This window comes from Dipodomys merriami, unplaced genomic scaffold (assembly GCF_024711535.1).
Source record: "Dipodomys merriami isolate MVZ:Mamm:240054 unplaced genomic scaffold, mDipMer1.0.p SCAF_154, whole genome shotgun sequence".
Classification (NCBI taxonomy): domain Eukaryota; kingdom Metazoa; phylum Chordata; class Mammalia; order Rodentia; family Heteromyidae; genus Dipodomys; species Dipodomys merriami.
Genome location: NW_027202871.1, coordinates 938,973 through 964,321, shown reverse-complemented (window position 1 = coordinate 964,321; position 25,349 = coordinate 938,973). Strand labels below are relative to the sequence as shown.

The window sequence follows — 25,349 nt, the reverse complement described above, 5'->3', positions numbered from 1 at the left end:
GATCTGAGGAGAGAGGTCTGAAACCAGCCTGGGCAAATCTGTGAGATTCTTCTTCTTCTTATTATTATTTTTTTGGGTCAGTCTCAGGGCTTGAACTCTGGGCCTGGGTACTGTCCCTGAGCCTCTTTGTGCTCAAGGCTAGTGCTCTACCACTTGAACCACAGTGCCACTTCTGTGAGATTCTTATCTCAACTAAACAATTAAAGGTGGAATTGGAGGTATGGCTCACATAGTAGAGTGCCAGCCAGGCAAGAGAAATCCACCTCCCCCTCCAAAAAAAAGGCTGGAATGACTGAGCATGTATCAATAGAGTTATACCAATAGAGGTGAATTAAAATTGAACAGGATTTCTAAATCTAGTTTTTCTCTTTTCTACAAACAGTTGTTTTAATGTTTAAAATACATTACCATATTGTATTCATAAACTAACATGTTGAATTGAAACCCCTTTGTACAACTGCTTAAGGATACTAAAACACATTTAACTAAAAGTACGGTTTTAATAAAATACATTACCAAATATGCCTAACATAAATTACCTTAACTTCAGAAAAAGTACTTGATATGAAAGCTTTTCATTCGTGTGAGTCATTTCTCAGGCCAAAGGTCCTTGTTTTTTCTCTTAGTACCATATTGAAGGCTGTGCTATTGCTGGGAGGAGAGGCTAAAGAGATGCCTTCTTAAGAAAACAGGCAGACATGAAAGTGGTTTATAATCATATCCTTAGTGATTTTCTTACAGCTTGCCCCGATTCCCACCCCCACACCAGGGCAGTATTATTAAGAAAGAACAAAATGGAGCGCCTGTGGCAACAGAGGAGTGGAGATAAGGAAAAAGTATTTCATTGGGGTTTTGTTCTTAATTTTCTGCCCTTAATTAGCTTGAGGAATTTACAGGCCTACTTGTTCCTTCCTACACGTCCTCGAGTCCCAGAGCGCTATTAAAACCACTCAGAAAGTGGCTCCTGGTTCCCAGGACCATAATTTCCATTGATTCTCTCCCTATCCATCCATCTTTCTGAGAGGGACAGGATGGTCTTTTTGTTTGTTTGTTTGGTGGTTGTTATGTTTTAAGTAGTTGCACACAGGGGTTTCCATAAACATGGCCATCTGTGAATGCAATGCATCTCCATCAGTGTCACCCTCATCCTTCCTGCCATCTCTCCTGGCCCCACCCAGCCCCTCATGTCACCTGCTGCCATTGTCACCTGTGTACACTACTAGGACTACATTCTCCTTTCTTCTCTTGGTTCTTGCGCCCCATCCCCATGACTCCCCCAACGCACCCCTCCCCCCCCCCACATACCTCATGTTGTTAAAGTCAGTTCAAAGGTGTTACACGCTAGAATCCTGTGAATGTACATACTTCATGCATATTTCTAATTTAAGTCTAACTTCCACAGCCAGGTCCAGCAGGACGTCTTTTCCCAGGATGATCTGTGCTGTGTTGTGGGTGTCTATCATTCAAGTCACAGCATTGAGTAAAAAGCTTTACTCAAAGAAAAAGAAAAAAAGGGGGGAAAAAAAGAACTTGCAGATTAAGAGCTTAGCTTTCATGCAGTGAATAAATTATAGTGATTTAAATATTTTAATAAGCTTTCTCCCCTTAAAGAGGAGTGAGAATAACTAATCCACCTTATTTTTGCTTGACTTCCAAACGATTTCAGGACCAAAAATAAGGAAAGAACCTTAAATTTAAAAAAATAACAATATTTTTCTTGAAAGGTAGACAGTGAACAAACACGAAAGGCCCTTCCCAGGGCCAGCGTTCAGAGCGGCCTGATCAAAGTTGAGAAATGCGTGGGGGGGGGGGGGCTCCCCCGCGGGGCCCCGCAGCCGGGCGGGGCTGCATCGAGCCCGCGTGCGCCTCGCCCTCGCCGCCCGCCTCCCCTGCGCGCTCCCCGGCTGCCGTCCTCGCGGAGCACGGGAAGGTCGCCGAGCCGCCCGCTCCTTCCCTTTGTGCCCATCCTCTCTAATCGGCCGCGTGCGGGGGGGTAGTGGGGGGCCGCCCGGGCCGAGCCGCGCGGGGTCCGCGCGCGTCCCGCCCCGGCCCCAGCCCCGGCCGCTCCGCGGCACCGCGCAGGTCGCTCGGGGAAGCGGCGTCCATTTTCCTCGGCGGGATCCCGCGTGCGCAGGGGCTCTCCGCGCGGCCGGGGTGCGCGCCCGCAGCCTCGCCCCGCGTCCTGCCCCGCGCGCCCGCGCCTAGGATGCTCTGAGATGGTCCACCAGGAGAGCTGCGCCTACCAGGTAGGGCCGCCCCGGGGTGCGGGGACCCGCGGGGTCGCCCCGGGGTGCGGGGACTCGTGCCCCCCGCGCCGGGCCCGCCGCCCCTCCGCGGCAGCCGAGCCGCGCGACTGGGGGGGGGACAGGGAGGGAAAACCCCGCGGCCCGGGCGCCCTGCGGCGTCTTCCCGAGCCCGGCCTGCAGGTGCCGATGGCCGCGGGGGCTGGGGACCCGGTTCGCGGGGCGCGGGAACGATCGGGGGCGCTTGGCTGCGGGTTCTCCCGTCAGCGGGGCGGCCGCTCGGCGGAGCCGCGGGGTTGGAGACCGTCAGGTCGGCGCCCGGGATCTGAATTGTTTTTCGGAAGTGGGGTTCCCGAGGTCGAGAGTGCATACTCGCGTGTCTGCGCGCGCGCGCGGGCGGCCGCCAGGGAGTGGGGAGCCGGGAGCCGGGAGCGGGGGCCCGCGTGCACCGAAGGGCGCGCGCTCGCGCGCCCGGTGCCCATCCGCGGGCTGCAGTTGTGAATTAAACATGAGGCCGTGGGGAGGGGGGGTCGCTCCGAGCTGTGGGGGGAACTTCTGCCCTCCACTGCTGCCCGATCGCCTCCCCCACCCCCGTCAACGGGCTTCCAGAATGTTCGTGGGGACACCCCCAAGCGCGGGGGGGGGGGGGCGCGCTGGAAGGCCTGCGGGGCGGATGCTCTGAGGTGGCTTTTAGCGCGAGGAGTTTGGAGACACCAGTTGTGGAACTTCGCGGGCCTTGGGCGAGGGGAGGCCAGCCGCTGGCAGGTGTCCCTCACCCCTGGGCGGCTCCCGGTCCCCGGTCCCGCGTGGATGCCGGGGAATCCTCGCTTCCCCAGCCCCAGGCCGAGCACACTGGCTGAGCAAACACCCAGCCTGTAAGGTTCCCCGCCCCCCACCCCCACGGGGCTTCCCAGGGGGAGTGGTGTCACTGTAGGCCAGGCAGGTTCCTGTGTGGAATCCCGGGTTTGGGTGCCCATTCTGCCCCTAGGAGGAGGAGGAGGAGGACGGGGTGGCGGAGCACCCCCCCCCCCGCCTGCCCCGCCCTGCCTTACACTGGGTGGGCCCCCCCCCCCATGGGCCCGCACCAGGCCTGGCCCTGCCCCGCTGCAGGTGATCGATCCAGCGACCATCGGAATTGAAAGAGGCTGCCTCCGCCCTTCTCAGAGCAGTTATGTAATTTCTGATTTGAAGAGCAGGTAACTGGAAAATCATTTCCTCGGCCTTTTCATCATGGCGAATGTGTCGTCTGGGGAAGGTGAAAAAGTAGCCAAACCCAGCCATTTCATCTAGAGGGGAGAGGTTGCCCGAGCCCAAAACGAAAAATGGATTTGGGTTTAAATGAACCCCGCTATTACAGTGACATGGTGTGTAGCAGTTGTGAAGTCTTTATTGCTTATCTCCACAGTAAAATTAAGTGCATTAGGGGGGAGTAATCGTTCACAGATGGCATCCGCACAGGGCTTTATAGTACAGCTACCTGCCTGGCTTGTGCTTTTGAAATGCTTCCTTTAAACATAGCCTCCAAAGCAGAGACATGGTCTTAATCCTGCTTAGAAATCTCTTTACAGCCCTGCTGGATGGCAAGGGACTGCATTCAGAAAGCAGGACTTCTCTAACTCCTAGCTTAGTCAATGATAAAGAGTTAGATTTGTTTTTCTTCCAGAAACTTCCCCCTTTATTTTTTATTTTATCCATTTTTTATTTTTGTTTATTTGGTTTTGGTGCCGGTCCTGGGGATTGAACTCGGGCCCTGGGCACTGTCCCCGAGCTTTTTTGCTCATGGATAGCTCTCTACCACTTGAGCCACAGGCTCCACATTCAACTTTTTTTTTTTTTTTGGTAATTAATTTGAGATAAGAGTCCCTTGGACTTTCCGGCCAGGGCTGGCTTTAAACCACAATCTTCAGACCTCAGCCTCTTGAGTAGCTAAGATTACAGGCACACACTATTCTGTGCCCAGCTTGTTTATTTATGTTTAAAGAATGGTAGAGCAGTGGTTGAGGCATTTTCAGTTAATGAGATGACAGGCTTTTCTTGGAAGGTTGATTACTTTCCTATCTGAAAACGAGGCTTTCCTAGAGGTACAGAGAAATCTTCACTCATGAATCCAGGAGGGACCATGCCATCCAAAATGCCACACCTGTTTTGATGCATCTGTGTTTGGAGACAGATGATTTCTATATGTGGTCAGCAATCTGGAAGTCACATTTCCTCACTGTGGTACCTGCTCCTGCCCTTCCCTGCCCCATGAACTTTAGCAGCACCGAACAAGCTCGTGAAACCTCTATCAGATCATGTCTCACAGATCAATTTTTTTAAGTTTGTTATCCAGCTCAGAGGAAAAAAACAGGTCTTCCCAGGGCCGCAGGACCTTCCCCCCCAGAACCCCTCCGAGTCCTCATGTCTTCCCTTCCCCAATGCCGTTCTTGGGGGGACCTTTCCTGGGGTTCCCTTCTGACAAACACCCACCTTGTAGGATTGCCAGATTTAGCACATAACCTGCAGTGATAACCTACAATGATTCGCTGTGTATCTGAGCATCCTGTGTTTCTTGGGCAGCTCTACCCCGTACCTCACTCTCTTACCTTCTTCAGGACTCTGCTCAGTGTCACTTCTTAGGGAGGCCTGGGACTCACCCTGAGCTTTCAGCTTCCTAGATCAACCCTAATATTCCTATTAATTTCCCTGATTTAGTTCTATACTTAACATTTATCAACCATCTTTCATAGTACATATTTTACTGAACTTTTGGTCTCTCTTCTGTCTTCCTGGCTCCACATAAGCATCTTGAGGGCAGGAATTTGAGTGTGTGTGTGCATGCGTCAGTTTGTGACCAAGGCTCAAGGCACTGTCCCCGGAGCCTTTGTGCCCAAGGCTAGCACTCTACCACTTGAACCAGCTTTTCTTGTGTATGGTTAATTGAAGATAAGCATCTCACGGACTTTCCTGCCTGGGCTGGCTTCAAACCACAATCTTCAGATCTCAGCCTCTTGAGTAGCCAGGATTACAAGCGTGAGCCACCATGCCCCGCTGAGAGGACAGGAATTTTTATCTCTGTTCCCTCTGCTTAGAATAGGTCACCAAGTCGTCACACAGATGGCCAGGCCTACAGTTTTTATATATAAATTGGCCAAGGTATAAAGGCCTTGCATATGTCCTACCCCTTTACTTCCCACTGTAACTAACCATTCTGCACAAACACAGATTGGTTAGCACACAGGAAGAGTTCCCTGCCACCGATTCTCCATAAGAAGTGTTTGGTAAGATTCCCTTATGGTACACCATTTCACTCACAACACTTCCTTACCACTACGTAGAAATGCAATTGGTTCTTACTACTGTTTATATAATAGGTGGTTGCGATGAAACAGAAAGTTTTTTTATTAAAATTGTTTTACAAAAGGGTTTTAATTCAACTTATCAATTTATGAATACAGTGCATCTTCATCAGAGACACCCGTTCTATCATTCTTCCAGATTTCTTTCAACCTGTGGGATTTGTCTTTAAGAATGCTTTGTTGTTGTCATATTCCAGTACTTTCCTCCCTCAAAGGATTCACAGTAACCAGGTGGTTACTGAGATGGGCTGTCATTTTGGGTCCTAGCCCCATTAGAAGAGAGAGCCATCAAGCTATATTTCCCAGTGTTGGGAAGGGAGCCAGCCTCTTCAGGGAGGATCCTTGCTCCTAGCTTCAGGCCTAGCAGCCTTCAAATTCCTCTTACATGGTCTCTGATAGTTTAGAAATATTGTTAACTTGTTAGCACCAGTTTAGGTCAAATGTCCATTTTGCTTTAAGAAAAAAAAATCTCGCAAGTATTTTCTCCCTTCCCCTGCAGTTTTGTTTAGGGCTAAGTGAGCATGGAAAACAATGGTAGCCTTCATGCTCGTCCTGCTGTGGTTTAAATGACCAACTCAGATACAGATCACAGTGCTGGCATTCCTAGCTAGTGGTGGGAATGGACACACAGAAGGAGAAAGGGCAAAATGGCCCGTGTGGACACTCCCACTGTCCCCTCTTCCAACACGCCTGGTCAGGAGAAGGCCAGGAATCTTCCACTGTTTTCCACTCTAGCCCTTTTGTCTGGCATTCGAGGCCTCACTGAGATCTGAGCCCTGCAGTCCCGGCTCCCGTTCCCACTGCCCTCTGTTCTTGTTCTTGGCTCTGATGCGTCAGGCTGGAATGCCTCCACCCCCTCGCCACCTGCTTCCAGCCCACGCAGGCTCAGATGCCACCTCCTGCAAAATTCCTCCTTCTGACCACTTACATGTAAGCCTGCCTGTCCCACTAGACAAGGGTTCTGCAAGACAGGAGCCTTATTTTAATTCCCTCTTGCTTGCTTTCCTTTAATTACCTCTTTCTCAAACATGGAGTGTGTGCCACACAGACATCTGTTGGGTGAGATTGCATGTTCCACCATTAGAGCGTCTCTGAGTGGCAAGATCCAGGTTTCTCATCAGAACCTGGGAGAGAATGCAGTCAATGCAGGGAAGCAGGACGCAGGCAGAGCTGACCCCAGCAGGGCAGGGAGCCGAGCTGCACGACAGTTGCAGTGTGCTGTGGCATGATGGGCAGCAGAGGGGGAAAGCAAATGCATGAAAGAGACACAGCCCAGCCTTCCCAGAAACCATGCATTAAGGGAATTGCCCTCATGCCTGCATTTCTACCCCAAGAACTTGGTCAAGATGAAACTCCTTGTCTGTCTCCACGCTCCTTTGCAAGATATCTCCAGTTAGCCAGGCACCTCACACCCAGTAATCCTAGCTACTCAGGAGGCTGAGATCTGAAGATCGCAGTTTGAAGCTAGCTGGGGCAGGAAAGTCCATGAGACACTTAGCTCCAATGAATGAGCAAAAAGCTCTAAGTGGAGCTGTGGCTCAACTGATAGAGCAGTAGCCTTGAGCAAAACAGCCCAGGGACAATGCCCATGCCCTGAGTTCACACCCTAGGACTGGCACAAAATAATGATGATGATGATGATGATAATAATTTGTGATTAGTTAAGGCAGGTCATCATCTCCAAGCTGCCTTGGTTACTGTATTGAATTTGACAACATGTTACTCTATCCTTTTACCATAGAGAGAGGTTTTTTATTTCCTAATAGAATATCAAATTTTTCTGGGGCAAAATGTTTCTGCCTAATGGAAGTGGTCACACCCAGCCCAAAAAGCCAAAGATGGCCTGTATTGGTCTCAAATGATAAGACCTAGGCATGTATCAGTTTAAGTCATTCATAAAGATATCCTGGAATTCTTGCTGAAGAAAGCCATATACAACACTTCGTGCCTAGATGCTAGCAGGTCATATAATGGTGAACAAAGGGAGGAAATCTATTCTGTTTCTGTCAACTATAGGCCATATGAGTGCATATCCCTGAATTTCTTATTTTTGTGAGAAAACGGGTATCAAATTTATTCTTAAAATTCTGCCAAGTAAAAGTGTGGTTTCATCCACAGCGGGGGGAAAAATTCATTGAAATGAAAAGGGAAGTTCAAAACATCATCATAGTGTACTGTTTGGATACAGGTTTTAAATATACAATCAAAGAAGTTGTTTTCTTTATTATCCTTCAGAGTTTTCTTTTTGATGAAGAATTTGTCTTCCTAGTTAACAGTGTGAAGGGTGTTTCTTCTTTTTTAGTTCTTTTGAGACAGGGTGTCACTACCCAGACCAGGCTGGGCTCCTCTGGGTCCTCTTGCCCCAGACTCCTGAGTGCTGGGATTATAGGCATGAGCCACCATGCATGGCTCTGTTTTCATTGCGTTGCCTAGTTAAAGTATAATTGTTCTCTGCCTGTTGCGATGTAATTATGTTTCTCTGAGGAGATGGTAACTTTCAAAATTAAGAAAATAATTTGGGATGTTAATTCTATGTTTGCTTTTAGCCTAGATATCTAGATTTTAATTTATATGTTTTCCCACAAAGGGAACAGACTGTAAGTGCCTAATAGACCAAAAAGAAACAATCAACAGGGCTTCATTATGGGCCTGATTGAAATTTGAATTGTAGACGTACATCATTCCTATTTAAAGTACCACCACATGGGGGCTCAAACCACATGTTAATACCTTACGAACTAAAAGTGCTATTAAGAAACAAACAGGTAAGACATTTGAAGCCAGAGGTCTGGTAGCATTCTTGTAGAAAGGCGGTGTGGATGGGATATGAAAAGGAAACGGAGCTCTCTGTATGGTACATTATCAGTGCGCCAACGCCCTTTGGAGAGTAGAAACCCCACATGCACGTGTGTGCATCTATATATATATGTATCCACATATGTACATATATGTATCTGCATATATATTTATGTCCATGTATCTAAAAATCTCTGTTAACTAATCACCATTTCCCAAACAACTGGAAGCTCAACCGTAATACAACCACATCCAGTGTCACCAGAACCCACTGCTTATTTATATTCTCTCTACTACCGGCAACGTTGAAATCCTGGTGAATGCACTGTTCCCCTGAGCGCCGCACAGGGACATCAGCAGCTACTCAGCTCCTTGAAATGGAAAGTAATTGGACAAAATTGCTTGGTTTCGAAAGAAAGCCAGCACCAGAGGATGGCAGAGCAGAGGGCAGGGCAGTTCCGGGAAGGAAGGCACAGCGTGGCCCTGTCACAGCTGCATGGCTGCCGGTGACTTAATTTGTGTGTGTGTGTATGTTCAGATTTTTAGTTGGGCAGAGAGATGTACAGCCTTCTCGTATGCCGTGGCAAAGTATTGACCCTGCCTGGTCCCAACCCCACTGTCTTGTGTACCTCTCCATCCCATCATTTTAATGTTTTAATGTATACTGAGAAGCCCATTGGAAAAAAAAATCTGGGCCAGGTATCCGTAGCTCACACCTAGCTATTCAGGGGGCTGAGATCTGAGGATCATAGTTTGAAGCCAGCCCTGGGCAGGAACATATGTGCAACTCTTATTTCCAGTTACTCACCGAAAAGCCAGAAGTGGTACTGTGGCTCAGTAGTACAGCACTAGCCTTATGCAAAAAAGCTCAGGGATAGTGTCCAGGCCCTGAGTCCAAGCCCCAGAACCAACACACACACACACACACACACACACACACACACACACACACACACACACGCACACTCACAGAAGTGACTTGCAAATTTTTATGTGTTTTCTAGGTATCGGAATATCTTCATTGAAAAGATGAGATTTACATAGAAGAAAAAGGATTGGAAAAGCAATTAGAAATCTAACTCAGGGATGAAGGAGTGTGGGGAAAGGAGAGATGGAAGGGTTAAGTGGGCTGAAGTTGAGGTTTCTGACAAGTGATTTCCCAGCAATGTGGACCCTGTTCTTAGTCAGTCATTTCCACCAGTGGCTGATAAAGATCATTTAAAAGCCTTAGCTCATGTGAGCAATTCGAGTTGCCATTCAGAACATGGCTTGACAGGAAACCAAAGCCCTTCACTCCAGCCCTTGAATTTCAGACAAGGGGATTGGGAAGAGGCACTTGCAGCCTTGGGATCTGAGTGGCTACAAGCTCTCGTGCTAAAGAACAGCATTAGCAGCCGGGCCTGTCTTCGGCTTGGCCACGGCTCATTGTCATTTGAAGAGAGGGTAGCCTGCAAGGAGGAACTTGGGGCAGCTCCCTGCAGGGTGAATGCCCACGACCAATTTCTCCCCGCATGCAAGGCAACTAGAGAACCTCCCAGTGGCCCATTCCACTCATTGCGCCATGGTGATGTTGAATTCTGTCTCATCTGTCGGAGTCCTGCCACCCTGCCTGGACGTGGTCTGAAATAGAAAGATGATGGCTCAAAGTGATTGATGTTCCCCCCCCCCAAGTTTTAAGGCAGTGCTTCTAAATGTTAAGCTTGCAGGGAATGGATGGGGGAAAACACTGGGGTTTTGGGTTTTGGCTTTGGGTGCCAGACCTAGGGTTTGAATTCTGGGCTTGAGAACTGATCTTTTTTGCTCAAGACTATTTCTCTTTACCACTTGAGCCACAGCTCCACTGAAGTGGAATTTATTTTGATTGTTAATTGGAGATAAAAGTCTCACAAACATTTCAAGACCAACACACACACACACACACACACACACACACACACACACACACACACACACACACACACACACACACACACACAGAGTTTGTTCTGCATGCTAGTGGTTCATGCTAGTGCTTGACCGCTGTAGTCAGCTGTGCACATGCTTCAGTGGTAACAGGTCTGCTCTGGCTGAAGTGGGGTACCCTGACCTGACTGTCCCCCCCTGCCCTTCCCCCACCCTTCCCCCCAGCTACCTCTCAAGAGAGCTCTGAGGCAAAGCCCCAGGGCCCTGAAGAGCCCAGAGCTTCAAAAGCTTTAGGGACTTGAAAATGGCACCGTCTCCAAGGCTGGACTGATCCCTACACTACTTCTTGCTTCTTAAGCCACTACGTGAATTGTGATCTTCTACCTGATTTAATCTAAATCCACTTAACAACTTATAGCCAGCAACTACCATGAAGTAAGTCACAAAACCTTGGAAATCTCCAGCCCTGGTAAGATACCTAAAGCTATCAGCTTAGGCCTGGGACCAGTGGCTCATGCCTGTAACTCTCGCCTAGAGACGAGAAGGGGAAGATGGTGGCTTGAAGCAGATAGAAAGGTTCACAAGACCCCTTCTCAATCCAGAGCTGTGCACATGGTGCACGCCTTTATCCAGGCTGCATGAGAGGCTGAGAAGGAAAGCCCGCAGTGCCAGGCCAGCCGTGGCGGAAAAGTCCGAGAGAGCCTACAACAGCAGGAGGATGGATGTGGTGCTACCTGCCATCCCAGCAAGGGTGGGAAGTCTAGGAGCAGGCACATCGAGGTCTAGGTGCTACTGGAGCAGGAAGCAAGACCCCAGCTCAGCAAACAAACAAGAGCAACGAAAGTGAACCCCAGCACTGCACAGAGCTCAGAAGTAGGGTGCCAGACTAACAAGTAGGAGGCCCAAGTTCAAGCCCCCTCCCTCCAAAAGCCCTCAAAGCTGTAAGCAGACATGGTGGTGCAGACCTGTAATCCCAGCACTCATGAATCCAAGGCAGGAAAATTATAAGGAGAAAATACAGTAAATTAGGATCTTTTCCCCCATCAGGCCTCACGCTCAAGTTCGGCTTTCTTATGACTGGCACTCTACCACTGGAACCACGCCTCCAGCCCCTTCACAGTTCATATAGAAAGTGGCTGAATAATGATGAATGCTTGTTGCCAGACTACTTTTCCATTCTATAAAAAGAAAATGCAGGGGCTGGAAAGGTGGCTCAGTGGTAGAACGCTTGCCTTGTGTGCATGAGGCCCTGGGTTCGATTCCTCAGCACCACATAAGCAGGGGAAAAAAACCAGAAGTGGCGCTGTGGCTCAAGTGGTAGAGCGCCAGCCTTGAGCTGAAGAGCTGAGAGACAGCGCCCAGGCCCAGAGTTCAGGCCCCATGACCAGAACCAAAAAGAAAAAGAAAATGCACTCAGAAGGCTGAGATCTGAGGATCATGGTTTAAAGCCAGATCAGGCAGAAAAGTCTGTGAGACTTTCCAACAAACTACTAAGGCCTGAAATGGTGCTGTGGTACAAGTGGTAGAGCGTTCTCCTTGAGCTGAAGAGCTGAGGGACGGCGCCCAGGCCCAAAGTTTAAGCCCCACCACCAACCAAAAAAAAAGTTTTAAAAATTAGCCAGCCCAGGCAGGAAAGTCCCTAAGAGACTCATCTCCAATTAACTACTCAAAAACCAGAAAACCAGAAGTGGTGCTGTGGCTCAAGTGATAGAGCACTAGCCTTGAGCATAAAGAGGCTCAGGGGCAGTGTCTAGGCCACACAACCAGCAAAAAAAGTAAAATAAAATGCAACTGAGAATAATCTGCTTCCAAGGATGTGGAGAAAGCACCTGATCCATTCCCAGTCTCTCAACAGGGTAGTGATTCATGCTAGGTGCTTACACGTCACGGAAGACAGCGCATATTTCTTTCATTTCAACTAATCTTCTTTAGCAAGGTTTAAGCTACATGAGGTCCCTCAAAGTAGAGCATTTACATTAAGCCCAAAGCCCCAGCCTTGGAGAGATCGTTCTACCCCAGGAGCATCGAGCCTTGGCACTTCCTCCAAATAGTGAACACACACACAACACACACACCATCTACAGTGAAGTCTGGAGGACAATAAGTAGGATAATCTCCTAGCCAAGGAGAAGCCACATAACAACAATAATAATATAATAATAATAATCAACAGCTCATGAGAGATCGCCTGTCACTGTCAGTCTCTGCAAACGTGGGGTTCACCCCTGGGAGCAGAGGCGGGGTGGGGTGAGGAAGGGATGAGAGGATTTGCATTTGGAGCGGGGTCTGCTGAGGAAAGCGTTCATTTTCTAGAAGTGGAGGGGGCGGGGCTACCAGGACCAATGAAGGACATGCTTATGCCACAAATGGCATACAGATTTATACTTTTTTTAAATAAGGTATGGAGACAGATGAGTACGCCCCTGACGGTGAGCTTTGGAGCAGGTATTTAGATGCCAGGAGCTTATGTTGAGTGGCATTTTTGCTTTTAGAACTCTTTTCTAGTTAGTGTTCCTCAAGAGACTATATTGGCCGGTTTTAAGGGGCGGTGCTTTTGCAGAGGTAGATGGGAACATGCTGGAGAAGAAGCTGGTGGTGCAGAGTAGACGTAGAATGCTTCTGCGGCTCAATTTTCCTGCAAACACTTTTGGAAATAATAATGGGGTTTCTTTTTTTGAAGCTTGTGGCCACAGTGTATGTGTGTGTGTGTGTGTGCACGTGTGCACGTGCGCACACGCACGCATGTGTGCATGCACTCTCCCCTGTGCGTACACTTCTGTCCACTTCTTGCATGCAAACTTTCTCCTCCAGTGCTTCCCCCTTCACTGTACATAAAGCCGTAAGCAAGCCTAGAAACCGTGGGAAAACAGTGAAGGGAGCCACAGAAAAGAACGCGGGCTTTTGTGACAAAGCCCGCCACTGGCTGAATTTTAAAGAAAAGTTGAGGGATCTTTTTCTCTCGCCTATATTAATAGGACAAAGCACCGGCTGGGGGGCAGAAGGTGAGAAATCAGCTTCAGTCATGGGCCTCCTCCCACAAGGTGACACTTTTGCATGTGATTTCAAGAGATGATCAGATAGGGGTAAGGGGATGGGGGTGGGGACAGCAAGCATCTGTCCTGCAGATTGGCCTTTAAATCCGGTTGCGGTTTCATCGGCTCCTGGCCCAGGGAGGTCTGGGAAGCTGGAAGGTTTCGCATCTATTTTTATCCCACGCAGTCCACCCTGTTTAGAATAAGATGGTTTCCTTCGCAGAGCCCCAGTGTGCCGGCCCTGGGCTGGGGAGCTGAGTCAGCTGACTGAAACTCGGGCCTCTTTTCCTTTCTTGGGAACAGGAAAGGTGCTGTGGAGAGGAATCCGGGGCAGGTGACTGCAGATGGTAGGAAGGCCGGCTTCTCTACAATCAGCTCAGAGCAGGCAGCAGCTTGCTGCCAGATCCTGAGAGCACCCAGGGAGGCCGCTGGGGGCGGTATTTGCTGGCCAGAGCGGGTAAGGACACCACGGCCGGACAGACACTTGGCTGGGCTCCGGGTCAGCATGAGCAGTCGCCAGGCTCCCAGGCAGGTGGTTCTGTGGTCTGTCAGGCTTCAGGAGAGCCGATTCTTCAGGGGAATTCTGCAGAGTTGAAGAATGAACTGGGACAGTGATGGAATGGATGACGTCATTGGCCAAGAATCCCCCTGGGATATGGAGGGGAATTATAAGAAGGTAAGGGGGAGGGGGGGACTCTTTTGTCTATCAACAGTTGGATTTTTTTTTTTCTAACTGGGAGAAAGAGCGCCCTTGTGGAGTGGCCAAATTCCACACTCTGATCATCTGGCCTAATGGAGTCAGGAAACCTAACATACATAATCAAAGGTGTGTAGCTAGATGGGCTCTTTCTGTTTTGTTTTGTTTTTCGCTCAACTTATGGTCATGAACATATTATGGCAGTAATATGTATTGTTACTCTGAATTTAAAAACATCTGCTATGTGTGTCATTGCTTAGTAGGCCATATATATATACACATATGTGGAAATAATTTGTTAAATTATTCCTATATTGAGAGTTCACCTGAAATAAATAATTACTGGAATGGCTCACTTAGTAAGTTTGACCTCGTTTAATGATTGGGAAAGAAATACAAAGTTTTACAAAGAAGTTTAGGGATTTTTATTTAAGTTGCTTCAAATAATCTGCTAATTCTCCTGCTTGTCTTTTCTTTTGACCAAGTTGGTCAATTTCTTTTGAGCTTGTTTTATGTGGTAACTGTCTAGTAATCATGGGTCTAACTAAGAATAGCTTTAGTTACATGGGTGAGGTCAGGAGATGGAACTACAAGTATATGCCTATCTCTCCCCAGAAGGCTAAACACTGGTTCGCTTTCTTCCCCTCCTGTTATTTGCCCAAAGTGCAGTGGAGTTCACAGCAGGGTGATCCTGAGACAAAGGTCTCATCCACCCCAGAGCCCCGGCCCTGGGGCTGAGGACCCCTCTGCCAATTCTCCACCAGTGTTCACAACAGTAACCTTTGCTGCTATTGGCTTGCTTTTTCCCCAAAGTGTGAACTGTAGGAAGTTCTCTATGTACCTTAAATAGAGTCAGATGCGGCATTGTGTGCTACAAAGGCACGTGTAGGAATGCGATTGCACATGATTCTGGGAGTTCTTTTGTGTATACACTTCATTTCACTCAGGTTCGCTCTCCAGAAAGTCACACTGAAGTGTGCAAGCGGCCCCAGTGGCCTGCCAGTGACTGCCCGAGGGTCAGGGTGAGAGGTGCAGAGTTCTGAAATGGTAACACCACCCTGCTGTCCCCTCCCCGCTGGGAGACAGGGTGGGAAAGAGACACTGCCATCGGTCAGATTGCTGGCCCGCTCCGGCATGGCGGTTGTGCCGGGTTCATATTTCCTCGGCTCTCCGTGCCAGACACGTGACCACCGTTTTCTTCACTAATCCATTTTTCAGATAGTGAAGTGTCAACCTGTTCCCCCTGAGGAATGATGGGAGATATGCTGCGTTCTATCACAACTGCAAACCCATTCACGATAGAGGCGTGTGGGGGAGCGAACCCAGATGTGAGAGGAAATCAGGGATAAGTGAGTCACGCAGAGACACTGCAACCTGAGACACTGTGCTACCAAAGCCACCCGAATGTAGGCCTCGGGGAACTGGAAAGCTCCAACCACAGAACAGACTTGGGTTTTGTCACCTGTTCTCTAACAAAGGGAGCAGCAGTAATCCCCAGCAGGTTAGAACAAAACACCACTGGGTGAAACTTCTAGGCGTCTGGAAAGTTCCAGGATGGTTGGCGGTGCTCTGGTCCCAACTGTCAGACTCCTTCCCTCGTGTCCTCTGTTTTTCAACCACCTATCTCAGACAAGTGCTTTTCAACCTTCCATCCACAATGGTAGCTGCCAGGAGGTGTTCGTGGTGCTTGGGGTTGTAAGGATTTCCAGTAACAAGGCGGCCTTCGCGTCTCCTCATAAAAGCATGAGGAAAACAGTTGCCTCGTAGAGGAATCACTTAACCTAATTAAAATCTTCCTTGACTGAGCTTTTTTTCTCTTAATACTTTGGCTCTTCGGTGGGCTAAATAGAAAAATGAGATGTCATCTATAAAAAGAGCCCTACTGGGCTCTGGTGGCTCACGCCTGTAATCCTAGCTACTCAGGAGGCTGAGATCTGAGGATTGCAGTTCAAAGTCAGCCCAGGCATCAAAGTCTATGAGACTCTAACCTCTTAACTATCCACCAAAAAGTCACAAGTGGAGCTGTGGCACAAGTGGCAGAATGCTAGCCTTAAGGTTAAAAGACAAACAAACAAACTCAGAGACAGTGCTCAGGTCCTGAGTTTGAGCCCTAGGATGAGCACAAAAATAAAAAGTCCCTTGGGTTTTCTAGTCTTGGATCCATCAGTAAAATGTATGGGAGCCTGTGCTTCTAATGTACATGTATTTGATTCAGAAGTTGCACTCACTTTCCATACGTATATACATATATATGATATTATACAGAATAAAACACCCATAAATCTAGATTAAAAACTCTACCTCCCATGTTACTCTCCTCTCACATGAGGTGGGTAGTCAAGAACAGTTGACAAATTGTTATCCCCAGGTGCCATAGAATTCCCTGAGCCGGTTCTAATAAAAACCACACATGTGTAGGGATTGTTTAGCAGGACTGTTTAAAAGTCCGACAAACAGCCTTTGGGGGAAAGGTCACTGTGCAAGGACTAAAATTAGATTCCACCAGGGCAGAGGAAGGAAAGAGTGACGCAGCGTCCTTTGCCTTGGGGAAGATCCGGCTTGTAAGGAAGATGTTTCATTAAAGACCTCTGGTTTGTTGGGTCTGGAGTGTAAGCTGGCCTCAGCAGCACGGGGACAGCAGTGTTTAGGAAGAGCGCTGGAGATCATCGCAGGATTGGGGGTTGGAGGAGAGGTCCCTTACACCCCTGCCTTCCTAAGAGAAGCCTCTGATTCCCCAGCAAAGAGCCACCCAGATCCCCAAGTTCTAGACGTAGGTGGCCATCAGCATCCCACGCTCATCCTCCAAGGAGACTATAGGAGTGTCCATCCAGGGAAGCCAGTTCGGACATCCAGCCTTTGCACACTACATTGTGTTGGGAAATATGCAAATGACAATAATGGAGAGAGAAAAGACAATGTTTTATTTATTTATCTTGTCAGTCATGGGCTTTGAACTCAGGGCCTGGATGCTGTCCCTCAGCTCTTCAGCTCAAGGCAAATGCTCTACCACTTTGAGCCACAGCACTACTTCCAGTTTCCTGGTGGTTCATTGGAGATGAGAGTCTCCCAGACTTTCCTGTTCATGCTGGCTTTGAACCATGATCCTCATCTCAGCCTCCTGAGTAGCTAGGATGACAGGCGTGAGCCACTGGTGCCTGGCTGAAATGTTTACTATTTAATATGGTGCACAGACTGAGACTTGATCCAGCTTTGTCCCAGAGCCAATGAGAGAGGCCAGTTGGACCTCCTGTTCCCACGTGAGGGACCAGCATGCACAGCGGCTGTGGGGTGGCCCCCGGAACCCAGCCGGCCTTGCCCGCCTGGCCGCATGCCACAGGGTGCCGGCTCTCCTGCCACGAGTGCCTCCAATTACCGTGAAAGATGAGGGAGGAGCCCCGTGAAAAAATTAAAAGACTGGGAGGAACAATATTTAAAGCGCAGCCACAGCTGCGCCTCATGTTTTTTTAAAAGGTGAGTGGAAATGACTGCCGGAGATAAACTGCAATAAACAGGACTCAGAATGCCAGCTGCCATCGCAGACGCGCACTGGGCCCTCCCCACACAATTACCCAGGAAAAGCAGCCGCCGACCTCTATTAACCCTCTCGTCTTCTGGCCCAGAGGGATAAATGTGCCTGCAGAGCCACATTCAGTGATGGGGGCCCAGGCCCAGCCCACCTCAGCCGCCTAGGGAAAAACCTCTCCCACTCTCTGGACCAGGGAAGAACCGCCTGACCTATGTCCCGTGTAAATGGCTGACGCCGCCCAGCTCCGGGTTCGGGGCTCTGTTGTGCTACCCTGCCTCCATCAGCCAGCATGGTCAGGGAGTGGGGATTTCAGGCAACAAGGTGTCCTGATTTAAACACCAAGTACATGGTTAGTTTTATTCTTGCTCTTGACACATACCTGCACACGCAGGAAGTCGGCACCCCCTCCCATGTCATACACCCTGCTTCTTCTCCTCCTCTGCTTCTTCTTTCCCTCTATTAGCAGATCCCCCGGGCCTCCTGGTCTCTCATTTTTGCATCTATTTGTGACTGGTTTTAGAAAATGGAGACATATTCACCTACATAAAATTATACGCCCATGATGTTGCATGCCTTTTGACCCCTGCACTCAGGAAGCAGAAAAAGGAGACTCACAGGTTGGAGACCAGTCTGAGTTCCATGATGGTTTGTCGCATATTCATGCACTTGTATAAGCTGCCACATATGTCCAGGATATTGTATCGCCCCAAAAGAAACCCTGTGCTCTTTAGCAGTCACCCCCAAATCTTCCTCCTTGTTAGCCTCTGAAAACCATGAATTCACTTGCTGACTCTTTTCTTCTTTTCCTTTGTCCTACTCTTCATATCACCATACCCACACTTTCCTCTTGCTCTTAACACCAGCTACCATTCAATAAAGAATCTCTGTGCCAGCGACTCTGCCCAGCGCTTTCTATACAATATTCCATTAAATTGTGAAAACAACTGATAAGATAGACATGACTCATTTGTTCCAAGAAAAAGGGAAAGTGTGGTAGTCAGAGTTTTGGTAACTGGCATTGGTGCTACATTGCAGATGCCCTCTGGGGTCTTGTCTCCGATCTCCTGCCCCTGCCCCCCCACCACCACGATGCCCCTGCATGGGCCTGTGTCTGGCTGAGTCCACCGTGGCGTGGGCCAAGACCCCCGCGTCCTGCCAGTTGGCTGGCGCTCTCCTAACCAGGCAGGGCGAGTTTGGGACCGTTGTGTCCTGACAGTGATGCTGCCGTTAGTCAGGAGCTCACAGGCTTCTAAGATGTCACCTGTTAAAAATAGCGGCCAGATCACACTGCCCATCTCACCATGTAGGCTGCAGGGCAGTCATCTGAGAGCTCGAAGAGAGCTGGGGGGCCCCAGCAGTTCGTTTGGGGGTGCCACTGGGCAAACCGGAAAACCGTTTTGTTTCCTACCCTGTGTGCCTTTGTGGTTGAAGGCCAAAATGTCTGCGGGGCGCTCGGGCTGCTCTGCTTGCACACAGTAGCCCTGCCCAGGGCTACTGAACTTTGACCCTACCTGTTTGGCTCACTCCTTAACACAATGTCCCGTGTTGGGGACATCGCAACAGTCCCCTGATTGTTGGCTTCTGCACAGGGGAGTGCGGTCAGCACCACGAGAACCAGCTCCCCGTGACACGGCTGGGAATGAACATACCCATCCTCCCCAGCATTCCAGGTGGAGCCACTCAGTGCCCCAGGGCCCTTCCCCTGGCTGTCCACCACCCCAATACTTCCCCTGGCCGCCACCACCCCAGAGCCCTTCCCCTAGCCATCCAACACCCCAATCATTCCCCTGGCTGTCCCCCAAGGATGTGGATCTCTGAATCCAGCTCTCTTGTGAGTACTGGTCTTGGAATTTCAGGATGAGGCAGGAAGCCAGGGTGGGGTATTTGGTGTAAGTATCTGAAGTAGGAAATGAAAAGGAGCTGGGAGTGATGGCTCACACCTCTAGTCATAGCTACTCAGGAGGCTGAGATCAAGACTGGAAACCAATCCTGACACAGAGTTCAAGAGAACCATCTCAACAGCAAAGCCTGGGCGTAGAGCTTCATGCCTGTCTCCTCCAACTGTGGTGGGAAGCCAAGATCAGAAGGTCCACAGTCCAGACTGGCTGGAGGGAGGGGGAAGGAGAGGGAGGGCAGGAGGGGGGGCGCTAGTTCAAAACATCTTAAACAAAAAGGCCTCTGGTATGGTCTAGCAAATACACAGTCCTAAATTCAAATCTAGTACTACAGGAGGAGGAGGAGGAGGAGCAGGAGGAGGAACAGGAGGAGGGGGAGGAGGAAAAGGAGGAGGAGGAGGATGCAGCGGCAGAAATAAAAAGAAAGTGTCCATCACTTAATATCCCTTCAGTGATGCAGAGGTGCTCTGCTATTCACCTCTGTTTCCACTGGTAATTAAAGTCGCACTTCCCAGGAATAAGGAAGGAGATGCGGAACTTGAGACCTGCAGGGTTGTGAGTGTGCGGAAGAAAGTGTTTGCTCACGGAATGTGGCTTTGTAGTTGGCTCCTGTGACACATCCATGCTTGATCTCAATAAGAAAGTAATTAGAAAGCCTCATCTGTGTAGTTAAGCTCTCGTTTTTTATTTGGATGAAAATTTGCCAGGGAACACATAAGTATTGCTCCTGATGTTTAAAAGCCCTGGAGTTCCTACATTGGAAAACTGCTTGTAAGAGTCCAGCCGCCATTTTTGGGGGGGGCATGGGGGAAGAGGGGGAAAGGTGGTAGGCAGAGAGAGAGAGAGAGAGAGAGCTTCAACAGAAGAGCACTTTCCATGGGGACCTCAGGTCCTCAGCTGTGTCCCCAGAGGATGACTCTAATGGAGATGCTGCCAGATGTTGCTAGGCAGTGGCCTGGCTGAGACGCGCGGGTCATTAATTGCTTAGTACAGAGCCCTGGCAAGGCCTGGGCAGAGAGGCCAGCCTGCTGCTCATGCCATCTACTGGGCTCCAGAGAAGAGTCTGTGCTTCAACCAGCGGCAGGGAGGGGCAGCATCCGGGGACTTGACATGCATGCCTGTCCCTCTGCCCCAGCCCTCTCCAAGAGGTTGCTGTGCATGGTCCAATTCAGCTCCTGACTTGACTCTTCGTTCTATGTGCGAATGGTCCAGGGTTGAATCTGAGCCAAGTGCGTTGTACGCATGTGTGGGAAGAATTTATGCTAATTATGGAAAGATCAAACTGCCAGCCCGTAGTGTTGGAAAGGACTGTCAGATGGGTGAGGTTTTGTTCCATTTTGTTTGTTTTTGCCAGTCCTGGGGCTTGAACTCAGAGCCTGGGCATTGCCCGTATGCTCTTGCTCAAGGCTAGCACTCTACCTCTTGAGCCACAGTGCCACTAACAGCTTTTTCTGAGTGGTTTATTGGAGATAACTTTTCCTGCCCTGGCTGGCTTTGAACTGCAATCTTCAGATCTCAGCCTCCTGATAGCTAAGGATTGCAAGCGTGAGCCACCAGTGCTCAGCGTCTTAGATGTTTTTATGCAATATAACTTCAATTATTGGAGTTCCTTACATACATATATAACAACTCAATTTTATTACCCTTGGAAGGGTAAAAAAGAAATATGTGACTGTGTGTGTGTGTGTGTGTGTGTGTGTGTGTGTGTGTGTATGTGAGAGAGACAGACAGACAGACAGAGGAGGAGAGAGATAGAGACAGACACAGAGAGAGGTGCATGTATTCTCTCCTGGGCCAGAGGACCACTGCATTACTGGCTTCTGGGATGATGCATCCATCATCCTTAGGAAGTTCTTACTCATCAGCTCCTTATTTTCCTTCTCACCATTGGTGAACAGCAAAGCCATCCCTTGGAACTCTAGTTCCAGGACCTACCATGGCTACTGAGCTCTGTGGAGAGTCCAGTGTCTTGGGCGGGTGGCTCAGGGTTTGGATGGAACTCCACGCCTCCGCCATCTCTGCGTTGCTTGGATGTGAAGCTGTGTGTAGTTAGTGTACTGCGGGGTGTGTTTGTAAATGGCAGCGTAGACACGATCTGTTCTCTGAAAGGTTTCAGTCCACCCTTGGTTAAACCCAAGGTTCTGGGGCCCTGCACACACAGGGAGCCCGCAGTGATGCCTCTGCTGCTGTTCGGGTCTGAAGCACCCGTGTAGAAGATACCCAGGGCCAGTGAGGCCCTCCGCCTCAGCCAGCCCTTTCTGCAGCCCCTGACCCTGGCCCCTCTTGGGTACCATCACACCAGATTCATGGTGATCACCAACAGCCCTGGCCTGAGTTGCCTGGCACCGGTGCAGAAGAGAGTGCTAGAAGCAGAAAAGCATTATAAAACCCGTACCTCCCATGTGTTTGTTTCAAGTCCATTTCCGTTCCCATGGTGATCAGGGACTTGGAGGAAGCAAACAGAGCTGGGAAGGAGGGAAGCTCCATCCGGGAAAGGAGTGGACAGCAGCAGGACACTGGGGAGACATCTTCCTCTCATCCATCCCGGATCCCATCCAGCCCTGCTCAGGATATCACATCTGCTTTTATTTCCCCAGGCACTGTGCCATGCCCATCCACTGGGACCCTGACTCTGCAGGCCAAGCTTTAATAAATCCGTGGGTTGTGGGGGCCTTCGGGTCACTCCGGGCTTCCTCTGTGGTGACGTCATAGTGTGGTAGTGAGGAGGAGGAGGCTGTCGGTAGAGCTCCAGCACCTTTAGCTCTGCATTAAGGATGTCATTTCCCACAGTGTGTTCCTGAGAAGGGCAGAGTCCGCTCAGTAACATTTGGACATGCAAAAAATACCCAATCTTCCACTTAGAAATTTCCATGCAGATGAGCATGTTCAAAACCCAGGTGGCCTGAGTTTCAGGGATGTCTTGGATGTCGCCAGCTAGGTGAAAGAAGTTGCAGGAAGACAGAGCCAGGGAGGGGAGGCAGGAAGACAAAGGAAGGTGCAGTGTAAGGATGCGCACATATGCCCTGTTCTAAAGGCCCATAGAAACACATTGGCTAGGCAATCCCCACCCTCCCAGAGCACTTGACTCCGCATTTCCTGCCCTGAATGCCCCTCTCTCTTCTTCTCAAGTACTGGGGGCTGCAGTAGGCTGGCAGGCCCAGGGGGAAGGAAGACCATTTTGTGTCCTTCAGGAAGTGTTCTGGGATATCAAAGTCATTGTGAGCCTCATCTCCAACACAGGGTTGTCGGCAGGAAACTCGGGATAAACGTGGACAGAATTGCCTGGGACTGAGTAAGGATTCATTTCCACATGCATTTTTTACTCTCCCCTTGGTAAATAGCTTTTCTGTCTCTTACTGATGAGCCGGTATTCCTCAGCTGCTCTTTAGCTCTCTGCCCATGACATCCATTTAGATGTTTTAATTTTCTTTTATGAAGGCCTTTCCCCAGGCAGTTTAGCCGTGGACAGGGCTCCACTGGCCATAAGTGCATCGAAACAGTATTGTTTTGAGTCAGCTTCTCCCTTTTCCCTGGTTTCTAGCTTTTTCTTACCCTGGAACATCTTTGAATTTCAGGGGCAGGAGGGCTTCAAGGATATAATTGCCCTGTGAGATAGCACTCTATCCCTTGAGCCACAGCTCCACTTCCAGCTTTTTGGTGGTTCATTGGAGATAAGAGTCTTATGGACTTTTCCTGCCCGGGCTAGCTTCAAACTGTGATTCTCAGCCTCCTGAGTAGCTAGGATTACGATGTAAGCCATCAGCGCCTGACCAATTGTTGGAATTTTCAGAGAAGAACCTCTATTTTACTCACAACTTGAATCATAATTACTTGAAACATCAGGAGTCACATTTGTTCAGAAGGTTTGTGTGAGCCCTGGAGATAGAGAGACTGGCTGTGATGGGAAGATGGTGGAACCACTCTGGCTCTGATTACCTATGGTGGGGGCACTCACCAACCAAGGGGGAAAGGCCAGCTAAGAGAAATAGATCTGTAACTCAGCTCACACTCAGTCTCCTGTGTGGCATCCATCAATTCCATTAGCCAGAACACCCTGTTCTTATATACGGAAAGGCAGAAATATATCTAACCTACCTCCTACACTTAAGAGTTAAAAGTCAAAAGAACAAACACTTTTACTATAAAATATTTTTAACTCAGATTTTGGTTTAAAAAAGAAACCAGAAGTGGTGCTGTGGCTCAAAGTGGTAGAGTGTTAACCTTGAGCACATAGAAGTTCCCAGGCCCTGAGTTCAACCTCCACAACTGACAGTAAAAAGAAGAAAAAGAAAAAGAAGCAACACTAGGAGTAAGTAACCAAAACAGTAACCAAAAACATATAAATATTTACTCTCACTGCGAAATCAAAGGCATGAGAGTCAAGATTACTACTTTGTGCCTACAAAATTAAAAACATCCCTAGAAGCTTCCCCTGCCGGCTGGATGGATGTAGTGTGCACAGGCCATCATCACATGGCTGGTGGGCTTTTGAACTGGAACAGTTTTCCTCTAGAGCCATGTGACCAAATGTGGCAAGAGCTCCCACAAATGTTCACACCCGGCTGAGCAAGCATTTCCCCTCCCAGGAAGCTCTCCTCCAGGGAGCCACCAGACATGTGGGCAGGGATTTATGGAAAGATGGTATTTTTAATTTAACACTACCCAAATGGCTTACTGTTCAGGGGAACTATAAGATGGGGTGATAGGCTGAGATAAAATTGTGTGCCTTGAAGAATATGAAGTGACATAAGGAAAATTCTCAAGATATAATAGCACAGTCTCGACTTCCCAACATGGAGAAAATGCACACATGAGATAGGAGAGAGAGGAAGGAAGGAGAGAAGGAAGGAAGGAAGGAAGGAAGGAAACTAGGCTGAAGCAGGAGGCTCACCCCCGTGCTCCTGGCTACTCAAGAGGGTGAAATCTGAAGGATCAAGGTTCAAAGCCAGCCTGGGTGGAGGAGTCCCTGAGACTCCATCTCTAACCAGCAAAAAACTGGGCTGGAGGTGTGGCTCAAGTGGTAGAGGACCTGACTCAAACTGAGAGAGTAAAGCCTGAGTTCAAGACCTAATATCACTAAATACATACATACATATATACACACATACATACATACATATATCCATACATACACACACATACACATATACTCTTACATATTAAGAGAAAATGTACCAAAATGTTGTGCAGCAATCTCTTTAATTGGTAGGACAAGTGACATTTATGTTCTTTCTCACTCACAGCCAGAGCTTTCCCACTTGAGCCACACCTACTACCTACACTGATTGATTAAATATGAGTCTCTTGGATTTGTCTGTCTGTTCTGGCTTCAAACTGTGATCCTCAGATCTCAGCCTGTTTTACTTGAGTATTGGATTCTGCTTGTCAGTTTTCTGATTTGGCGAAGACACATCATAAGAATCTTAACACTATTATGGGGATTAAGAAGTCAGTGGGCTGTCAGGGCAAATCTGTGTTAAATAAATATGTAGAACGGGACATTCTCTGTGTAGATCAACACTGCAAAAGTTCAACCTGTGTTCCTGGTGTTTCAATGCTCGTGTTGATTAAAAAGTGTTAGAGAAAAGGAGAATAGTGGTGAGCTTTCTTGAAGCTACTAACCCTAAATATCTATCCCCAGAGCCTGTGTTTATTTTGATGGCACTGAGGTTTTGAACTCGAGGCTTAGCACTTGTTTAGGCAGGCAGCCTACCACTTGAGCTATGCCTTTTTGTTCTGGTTATTTTGGAGATAGGGTCTTGTGTTTTGCCTGACCGGACCTGAACTGCAATCCTCCTATTCACATTCCCCAAAGAGCTGGGATGACAAGCGCGCATCACCACACCTAGTTGAGTGGTTGAAATTGGGTCATGTGAACTTTTTGCCTGGGCTGGCATTGAACCATACCTCTCCTGATCAC

At 48.9% G+C, this 25,349-nt stretch overlaps 1 protein-coding gene across 5 annotated transcripts in view; it reads left to right on the top strand.

The window, feature by feature from the left end:
• Positions 1–25,349, top strand: part of LOC138827340 (schwannomin-interacting protein 1) — a 476,238-nt gene that overhangs the window by 421,166 nt on the left and 29,723 nt on the right. The window contains exon 1 of one of the 5 annotated variants that reach the window (XM_070022860.1): positions 1,950–2,246. The exons of 3 other annotated variants lie outside the window; for them this stretch is intronic. In XM_070022860.1, the coding sequence (XP_069878961.1) occupies positions 2,217–2,246 (30 nt within the window). In that variant the 5' untranslated portion in view covers positions 1,950–2,216. Of the gene's footprint in view, positions 1–1,949; positions 2,247–13,631; positions 13,988–25,349 lie in introns of those variants that run through there. One more of the 5 variants, XM_070022859.1, reaches the window with a different exon arrangement.